Source organism: Alnus glutinosa, chromosome 9 (genome assembly GCF_958979055.1).
Source record: "Alnus glutinosa chromosome 9, dhAlnGlut1.1, whole genome shotgun sequence".
Taxonomy (NCBI): Eukaryota; Viridiplantae; Streptophyta; class Magnoliopsida; order Fagales; family Betulaceae; genus Alnus; species Alnus glutinosa.
Genome location: NC_084894.1, coordinates 605,957 through 616,462, shown reverse-complemented (window position 1 = coordinate 616,462; position 10,506 = coordinate 605,957). Strand labels below are relative to the sequence as shown.

General features: G+C 35.2%; 1 protein-coding gene across 1 annotated transcript; it reads right to left on the bottom strand.

The window, feature by feature from the left end:
* Positions 1 to 3,066: 3,066 nt before the first annotated feature.
* LOC133878149 (protochlorophyllide-dependent translocon component 52, chloroplastic-like) lies at positions 3,067 to 9,239 on the bottom strand. Its single transcript, XM_062316658.1, has 7 exons — positions 8,592 to 9,239; positions 7,059 to 7,246; positions 6,469 to 6,558; positions 6,201 to 6,387; positions 5,868 to 6,056; positions 4,196 to 4,383; positions 3,067 to 3,556 (listed from the first exon to the last, which is right to left on the bottom strand). Exons 1-7 carry the CDS (start codon positions 9,117 to 9,119, stop codon positions 3,301 to 3,303), a joined length of 1,626 nt encoding a protein of 541 aa, XP_062172642.1. The 5' UTR covers positions 9,120 to 9,239; the 3' UTR covers positions 3,067 to 3,300.
* Positions 9,240 to 10,506: the final 1,267 nt, after the last annotated feature.

The following is a 10,506-nucleotide window of genomic DNA, read 5'->3' as shown; positions in this document are numbered from 1 at the left end:
TTACAATACAAGATATTCTTCATTTTTCTCTATCAATGATTATTACTGAGCTCATAAAAATAGTATGCTGTTTCTGAGCACTGAATACAGAGAATTGCCAGGACTAAGTGGTCTCAATTCCTTTGAGATTTTCAAGTCCAATATTGATCTGATCAAATAATTTTCACCATTTAATCCATCCGATTCATGTGCCTTGCATGTAAGGAGAATTTTAAAATGCTTACGAGAATCACGTACTCTAAGAATAAATGTCAGTTTAACTAACCAGGTTGGAATAATTTCTTCTAACCCAATTAGAAGAAAAACTTGGTCCATGGAGCGATGAAATGAGACATTCGAATATCAGCAATTGCTTGTATTGTGAGTTCTCAAGGGTTTGTTTTGAGTTAGTCTTGTGCACTTGCAACTCCATCTACCAAACAATATCATCAAAAATTCGTCCCTTCTCTCCGTTCTCTCTCCTCTTTGAAAAACCCCCTGAACCGAACGCTATGGGACCCCCTTTTCTCTTCCTTTTTTCTTCTCTCCCCCTCCCTTTTCCTGCTGCTATCGCCTCCTTTGAGGCCCCTATTCAGCTAGAGTTTTCTCTAGCCTTATCTTCCTTTTTGGAGGCTTTACTATTCCTTCAATGGTTATGTTTATCTCTTCCTTGTTGCCATCACCAGTTATATGCTCTCTTCACCGTGTCTCTCGCCGGATTTGTCAAGGTTTTTGGATCGAATTTTTTAATGTTAGATCTATTCTGCTCTGGCAGCTCTGGCTTGACACGCGCGCCCCCCACGGTGTTCCTTGTTGCGCCTGCGAGTGGATCTCATTCACTGTCACGTGTTTCAAACGCTCCGTCACGTGCCTCCGCTCCTGCTGCCTTTTGCTTCCTCCTACCACCGCCTCCTCTCTCCTCCCTCCTCTGCCACTACAACTGCTGCTGATTTGCTGTGTGTTTTTATTTGTTTTTTGTAATTTTGTTGGTGTTTTATTTTTTGTGATTATAACTGGGTTTTGTTCTTCATCAACGAATCCTCTTCGGTTTATGGCAGTGTTTCTTCAGCAACAATCATCTCACGGTGGTTGTTGCTTTCACCGGTTGGGGTTCATCTTTGAGCCCTTTTACCATTTAAAACCGCCTTGTGCTGTTTCAGGAAAGGCTCGGCTTGTTTATGGTTCTTGTGAAAATTATAGATGACTACCATTGCTTATTGTTCTCTATTTGTGTTTGTGTTTTGCTACCATTTTCGTTGTGGTTCGGCTGGTTTGTAGTTTGATCCTCTTTTCCTTTTCCCATATTCGAGAAAAAAAAAAAAAAAAAGAAGAAGAAAAACTCCATCTACCAAACCGTGTCACAAGTTGCAGGATTTACATAATTACCCTTTTTTTTTTTTTTCCAAAATAATAATAATAATAATAAAATAAACAAAAAAAAAATCAAATGCTCCGTTTCTAATGGTTGAGCCTTAGCCTGTGCGAGAAGGTACCTTTTGAAAACCGAGTAAAGGGAGCACAGAATGAGTATATTCATCACCACGTCATACCGCGTGGTGAAGGTAGGTGGAAATTAAAAGCAAATTTTGTTGCATGTGGTCTGCATTAAAAAAGCTTAACGTAAAAAATTGTCTGATTTCTTGGAAGACATGTAATTAAGAACGGGTCTACATGGACAATGACTAGATAATAAATGATACCCTTTTTTCATCCCCAATGTGATCTTCGTGAGCATATCTATTCAATTTCGGTCGGTTTAGTTTTGCGGTCTCTAAACTTACATATCTAAACGTCTGATAAAATTGCAGTTTGAAAACATATAGTTTTCTCCATCTTCAAATAGTAATTTTTTAAAAACACCCTTAAACGAGACAATTTTCAAAATTTTATTTAAAAACGCATTTATGAACATGCGAAATTGCAAGGTCAAATGGATTCTTCCCGGTAAATATTTGTGACTTGCAAAGGAAGATAAGGAGATACATAAGTTCGTAGTAGATATTGTATCTTGCGTAGGAAGTTAAAGAGATATTAAAAGATCTTTCACGGATGTGTCATATTTGATTGACAAGCATTTGAAGTTTGAAATGGTAAGCAGAAAGAATTTGGTAAACTCTTATAGAATGACCAGATAGGAGCCTTAATTTTGACCAACTCAAGTGCTGGTCTACCATAGATAAACTATATTTCTTTTTCGTAAGATAGAACAAAATTTTCTTGGAAATTGAGTTGGTGAAATTTCAAGAAAATTTTCTTGAAATTTTCTTCAATAGTGGTGGACGAGGGCAAAGAGTCCAAGTTTGATTGGCTTGGAGTGCAACAAATTCTTCGCTCGTGACTTAACACCACTAAAGAGATTTTGCTACTTGAGAGAAGTGAGCTGGTGTGGCTGGTATGGTAGAGGAATGAAGTGCCATTAATGGGTGTTTGGTGGAATAATAGAGCTAATAATCTAACAAGTTTAGTGAGTTCAAACTTCATCTTCGCTATTTATTCATATTTCAATTAAAATAGTCAATGTTGTCTAACCTTACACGTGAATGGGAGTAATAGAGTATTAATTAAATTATTAAATTTACCATTTTCTATCGGCTTAAACTTTTGAAACAATTAAAACTTAACAAATTCCTCCATAATTTCTAAAAAATTTCTAAATAACAGGTAGACACGGACAATTTGCATATAGATTGGGAAACACAATGGCCTTAGCTCCGGCTGTTTGTTAAAGTTTTTTTCTTCTCCTTTTTGTTTTTTATTTTCAAAACAAAAACGTTGACAAACGATCTAAAATATAGAACACTTTGAAACTTTTCTCACATTTATGCCATGTCAGATCAACTTTTCAAACAAAAACTCAAAAAAACACCCTCCAAAAAACATTAAACCATAAAAAGCTTTCTTATGCAATTCTAAATCTCTCCATCCCAAAGCTCCGAAAGAGACTTGTAAGGTTTTCCTTTCACCCTCTCCTTGTTAAAGCTCTTCACAAGCACACTCACTCCTTACAACAGAATTACCATACTGCTTAAAATAATAAAGTTAAATTTGATCCATTTTCCTAATTAAACAATAAACACACTAACTGAATTTATCATCTAAAAGTAAAAATAAGACTGATATATTTTTATGCGCTCTGCCTTTTACATTTGGATAAGTGTGCTTGAAGAGGAATGCAAGCCCTTGATTTCACCCTATTTAGGCGATGCATTATATTTATGGTGCAAATATATTTTTATCTTTTACATACAATTAAGCTGAGTGCCTCATTTACACTACTGAATATGGGATTTTTAAGGCCAAACGGTATGTGGGAGACTATTCTCAGCGAAAAGCATGATTGTAGTCATGGAAATGGAAATTTTTGTAAATGAAGTGGGCCAACCATCTTGAAGATGCATAGCATATCACCGCCATTGATACCATTGTGGTTCTCGCAGCTGCTGACATTGCACCCTGCTTGGCTACAGCAACAATCCCAATTAAAGCAATAGGGACAATTTGGAGGACAACTTCAAGCACATTGAGGCCTTTATATGCAACACTGCAACTGCGGCAGTTCAGCACATGGGACCTGTACCTGAAAAACGTTGTGAAAAAGATTTTCGATGAGATATTTCTCATAATTGAGACAGCTAGTTCTAAGGACCACCACACAAAAAAGAGGAATATGATTGTATTGATATGAGTGGGAACTTTCTAAATCTTCTAAGAGCATCTCCAACAATGTTCTTTATTTTAAACAACATTCTCTGCTTTCAGTGTCCTCCAATTTTCAAAAAAAAGAACGGGACAGTTTTTCTCTAAACTAGGTTAGAGGAAATTTCTCTGACTCAATCTATTAATCTGAAATCTGTCCTTAGAGCATGCGAGAATCATGTACTCTAATGATAAATGTCAATTTAATAGATTGTCTTATTAGAGGAATTGGAGGAAAATTTTCTCAAGAGCAAAGTAGTCTGAAGCCATTATAACAAGTATAATTTTGTAAGCTGATTTGATGTAAAGCATAGTTTGTGAATGATATTTGGCCAAGTAAAGGATCATGGTTTCGTGGTTGCAATGAGAAACAGGTTTAGCTTCTATGCTTCTGCAGAGATCTTTGGTCCTCTAGTAACATTCTCAATATCTAAGAGGAAAAGAAAAGATACCACTTTCCAGAGTCAAAAACTGGAATCAAATTGGAGCTCAAATCCACATTTGTAGTTGTCTGAAGTACCTGTCCATCAGCTGTTCTTTAGGAGGAGTTTGAGGAAGAGCTCCACTATACCGGCCTCTCCAATCAACTTGACCACCAGCATACTTGTTTAACCATTTTCTAAATCCAACCACAAGAGCATCTGACTTTGTTGGTACAAAACAAGCTTTCTGCCAGTTGATAGGACCGGCATCCATTATCTTACGCTCCTATAGAAAGAACTCAAGAGTCAGACGTTACTAATCAAATGTACTATAACGTTATTCAGTGTCTCTATTTTTGTGACTGGTAGTAATCATACATATAAATAACAGCAGTAACAACCTATTTTCTTCTCTTCTTGCTGGAAACTAAGCTAAAGAGTAATGCTTTGCTGGGAAAGAAACAAAGTTACCTATCACAGCAGGGTTGTATATCACAATTTTGTAGTGGAAAATGTGTAGCGGTCACAATTTCTATCCAATCTACTAAAAGTTTTCATTAGATTGATTAGACATTTACAAGGATTGAGAAATTTCAAAATTGAACCGTCTCTGTGCGGTGTTTATGAAATAATCATAATAGTAAAGAACTGTAGTAATGCAGCAAGAGATAAATCCGTGAAAGTCGATTGAATTGGGAAGTGATTTTCACGGCTACAAGTGCTACCTAGTATATATTTCCAATTTCCAATTCAGGAAACTCAGTTGATTTAAATAGCAACGACAAGGACATTAACAGCTAAATAAAAAAAGAATGAAGATCCTATATAGCTTAATAAATGAAGAATCAAATGTTGACATCAGAAAGGAACACATGATAACTGGTTGATTTGTTTGGAAATAAATGGAACACCATTTTATCAGGAAGGAAGCTATCAAGTTCACTTGTACACAAGGCTCCTGAGCATGGGGACCTATAACTTTAGAGCATTTTATCATCTCTGCGCAAAAGAGGAAGCAGAATTCTAGGTCTCATTTCAAATACATAAGGAATCCCCCTATTTGCTCAAGATGAGGATACGAGTCATACAGTCAATCTACTGCAGCACAAGAGGAAGAAAGGAGCAGCTTCAAGCATTTAAGTGTTTCTCCAGGATAGTTCTTATGGGTTATTTGGCTTAAGCAATTAAGATGTTGCTCGAGCCCATAAGGAGTCCAGAACTCAATTTGTGGCAATGCTACCAAGGAAATGAAGCATACATCTTGAAAACAAAGAAATTAAATAAAATAACTTAAAGCATGAATACTGAAAAAAGTTTTTATACTAATAAGTTGAGCATAGAGTAAATGACCATCGAACTAAAGTTTTGTGAGAAAAGGCCAGCATTTTATTTTCATAAGGAAAAGAGCTGATTGACTTTGGCCAGAACTTTGACATTACCTCAAGTTGTAAAGGGCAGGGTGGGTTTGGGTTAAGTCTTATGTTCAAATCTTGCCAACAAAAAATTAAACAAGAAAATCCTATATGTTGCTCGAATTAAGGCTTTTTCACTCTCAAATTATATCAGGAAAGCAAGTTGGGTTTATACTATATTGAAAGTTATATCCTATATGTGATCTTACATAATAGCAGAACCCTGGAATTTCAGTATGGTTGATCTGGTGATCTTACCAATGACTTGGATTTGTAACTTGTAAAAAGTCATGTGTAATGGAATAAACGGATTATAAAGATGAAACAACTATGCAATGACATAAGAGATGGGAATCACCTCAACGTGAAGAAGATACAAATCAGAATCTAAAATCAGGTTTTGTCCCACATGAAACATCCATCGTGGCACAACTTTATCAATCCAAATACCAAAGTTTCTTGGGAAGGTCCATATCAGTCTGCTACTACCTGGACTAACCGGAATACAAATAAAAATCAAAGCAAATTTCCGCTGCACTGACATTTTCTGCATTAACCAAAATTTACGTAAATAGAAGTACTAAGAACACAAAAAACAACAAATAAATAGGGGGGGGGGGGGGGGGGAGGAGGAATTCCCAATTTTGGTTGATCAGCTTAGTATGCACGATGGATCAACCTAAAGTAATACCTTCTCAGTTCCACTTGATGATGCAGATCCATTAGTTTGATTCGGCGAAGGGTTAGTATAAGCATAAAACACACACGGGGCAATAAATTTGCTTAAGCTCCACTCCTGATTTGCATTGAAGCCATTGATGTCTAACCTTTTAACCATCAATTCAAGCGGTCTGCCCCCCTCTCTATCAGCCTTCACTGTGAAGGCAACTTTATTTCAGTTATAAATTAAGAGAACATGACACATTGAATGGAAATAAGGATTATGAGAAAGTTCTTATCTGTTTTTGGGTTGTGGAGTTTTCATAATTCCAGTATGCGCATATGGAACATGAGCAGGGTCCATAAGATTTTCAATCAATACCTCGTACCTGAAAATTCAACATCAATATACTCTCGATCAGATCTGCTCAAGAGAAAATAGGTGAAAGAATAAAGAGAAAAACTAAAACCCTGAATTAGAGATGCCCAGCTTCTAGTAATACATTCATTTGAAGAACTTCCATATGATATTTTTGCAAATGAAAAGGAATAAGAAAATTTTATCAGGCAAGAGGATCCAATCTCTACTGAAATTAGCCAAAATATGAATACATTATATTCAACATTATGTGCCTAAAGTTATTTAATATATAACAGAAAATAAGGCCACATATAGTTACATGAGTAGAAACAATGGAGTCTCTGGGTTGGTTTGGTAAAGTTTTGAAAAGTATTTGGGGTTTTGGGTTTTAAAAAGAGTTTTGAAAATGGTGAAAATTGAGAAGTGTTTTTATGGGGGCCACATTTGAAAAACTGTTGTATCTGGGGTCCACAAAAGAAATTTTGTTTGGTAAAGTGAGTTTAAATCAGAAGTAGTGACAGAACACACCCGTAAGGAATATCTCTATTTCCCATTAATTTAGTATAGGAAGGATCATCAAGTTGTGGGATGTAAGGCGGTTTTCTCTCCACAAGAATATCTTTGTATTGAGGATCAGTGTTTGGCCAAAACCAAACAATGTCGTGCTGCACGGTACTTGGATAAGCAGCTACACATGCTTTCTTGAATGTGTGCACCTGCATAATTATTTGGAAAGGTTAATTACAACTATAAATATTTGGAAACGTGGGGCATGCACTGCTTTGAGAACAACATAAGAAAGCTTCACTTCAGTTTCAAACATTGTAATATTAGATTACACATAAATGATACAAGAACAATGCAATTATATCTCATCTTCTGGTTACTTGTATGCAAGGTTATCATAAATAGCAACCTGCAGTGTGCTGGAACAATCCAAAGAATTGGAGAGTCCAATGGAATGGAGAATATTGAAAGATGGATAAGAGACAAAAGGAATGACCATAGGACATGAAGAGCATAATATCATTAGGGACACTTATTGATAGTTCTTCACATGGCTGATTCTCAATTGTCCAGTGCTTTTTAAGTAAATACGTAGAATCTGTGGTGTAATAATGCCTTATAAACCGCTTTTAATTGGTAAACAGTCTTGTTAGAGCTGGAAAACTGAGATTTGCGAGTCTCCTTCCTTATACCCCATTCTTGTAATTGATCTACTACAAGGTCCTTATCATTTTGCAGCAATGATTAGAAGTTTCAAGTAAGACTAATACTCTTTGGACGCCTTGTTATGCAAAAAAGTAACATGGATCCTAACCATTCTGTCATAAATTTTTAAAAAAACAATTAATTGTATTTTGAACTTTTGAACAAAGGTGGAGCTAAATGTAAGATCCTCTATCTTCAATTGATGCAAAATTACACAATGTAAACATAACCAAATTTCATATTCCATTGTAAGGAATTCCTGAATACAACATTGACATACATTGTTCCTTCTATTTATATGAGAAAATAAAATAAGATCAAACAAAACTGTGAAGTAAGAGAGCGTTTTAGAAAGTGAAAGGGGCCATTCCTAGCAAGAATGGAGTAGGGTAAATGTTGCTGTAATTTATTAAGAATTGAATGCTACATCGAATCCTTATCCCTCACAGACATTCAACAAATGGATGAAATCATACAAGATGAAGAAGAAAAATGTAACTACCGACGAGTTATGGTTAGATCTCTTTCATCTGGTCAAGACTCAAGAACAATTTTTCACTTTCCTTTTCTCTTCGTTTTTTTTTTCTTCAGAAAAGATGACAAGAAAGAAAACAGTTAGCCATCATAAAGAGCAAATGAATGTTCACATTTTATCCTTGTTAAAGATAATTGAACTTATATTCACATTAGGCCTCTAGCTGTTGGATAAAATTAACAGATTCCATGTTTTGCACTCATGTGACAAGAATCCTAACAAATATACTCAAAAGCATCAGAAAACATGCAAAAGCACTGGCAAAATACTGTCCCAAGTTCCCAACAGTGGAGATTTCAATCAAGAGTTACTACCGGAGGGCCATCAGGAGGTGCTTGAGGGATGAACTTGCAATCACCAGAACCATTAAAACACCAACCATGGTACACGCACTGCAACCTGCCCCACTGATCGATCCTTCCTTCAGACAGAGGAGCCAACCTATGAGGACAGGTATCATCAAACACTTTCCAAGCACTCTCATTTCTATCCCACCACACAACCACATCAAGACCCATCACTTTTTTCGCATGCGGCGCCCTCTTGTCCAGATCACAGACCGGCATTAGTGGATACCACTGTGCGTACCAATCAAATTTCTCACCTTGACTGCGAGTTTCAAGCTCTGGCTCAGGTGGGTTTGTGGGTTCTGTTGAAACCGGGGATGAGATGGAGGTAAAAACCTTGAACTTCGATTGGTTTTTGTCAACTAACGAGAAAGAAGAACTGGGACTTGGATTAAAATGAAAATTCAAGAACATGGGTTTTCTAAATTGGGTTTTGCTAACCGTAGTTCGGATGTAAACTGAAGGAACATTAGACGACGCTTTCAAAGATTCCATGGTTGCTTCTTTCACAGCTCAAACTAGAGAAGATGCAAAATTCGTAAGTATAACGAGGGACAGTGAAGTGTAAGTCTGTGACTGAACGTGAACCTCTGAATTATCCATACAAGAAAGACTGAATATTTGAAACGGCTAGCCATTTGTGCGTTTGAATGGATAACGTGGATAAGTGGTGTGAGTTGCATTGGTTGGAAATGGCTTTTTGCGGTATAAATTTGACTGAAGAGTTACTTTTAAGGTAAGCAAAAATATAAATATATAAATAACTCCCTCTACGTTAATTTCGTTAAAATTTTTTGATGAAATTAGTCAACGTGTCACGTTAGCAATATAATATGCGCATAATTTTTTAACAAACCGATTTAGAGTGTGTTTAGAATTGAGACTTCATAGACAATAAGTATAATTTTAAACCAAATCGTAAAATATAAATTGTTTGAAAACTGTATTTTTTAAAATTGTAATTTGAAAACGAAGAATTTTAAAGGTTAATTTGTAATTTTAAATATTAAACTGCGATTTTGCTAAACGCTTAGCTTAGCTGCATTTATAAAAATAACTTTTTTCAAATTGCACATTCTAAAATCGTTATTTTAAATTGTACTTTTTGAAATCGCAAACCCAAAGGGATTTCTTACAAATTGGTTTAATTTCCTACGACCCACGTATAAAAATAACATGTGTCATTTAAACATGTAAGAATCACATATTTTTTTATTGATGCTATTAAAAAAGCATGTGAAAAGCACATTTTGTTTTAATAGCATGTGAGAAATAGCTTCAATAAAAAAAACATGTGATTCTCATATGCTTAAATGACACATGTCAATTTTACATGCCAAGAGAGACATGTCAATCTTATACGTGGGTTGTAGAAAATTTTTTACAAACCGATTTATAGGAAATTTTTGTCCATATAATATAGTAATATATGTACCCTATAATACAATATAAAAATAAAAATAATAACAAAAATAACAAATGTCTCTACCTATATGAGAAGAAGATTAACTAAGATGAACCTAGCCTTGCAAGAATTATGCAAGAAATCACAGTCCACCCAATAAAATTAGCCTTAGTTACCCTCATTCATTAGAAATGAGGATCATTTTTATTTCAAGTAAATGAAAAGATTTATTCTTACTTTCAATATTTTATTTTGTTGTATTTAATAATGTATATGGTGTTGCAACATTTATAATTTGAGTTGTGATTGATGCACAATACAAGATAAATGGGTCCCACCCACCTCAGACCCATGTGTCTTGTATTATGCATAAGAAATGCTTAACATTTCAGTACTTTTTTTTTATAATTTAGTTCACATTTTTCAAAATAATAGATCTCATGGAATTGTGATACATTATGTTGAAACTACATTCTG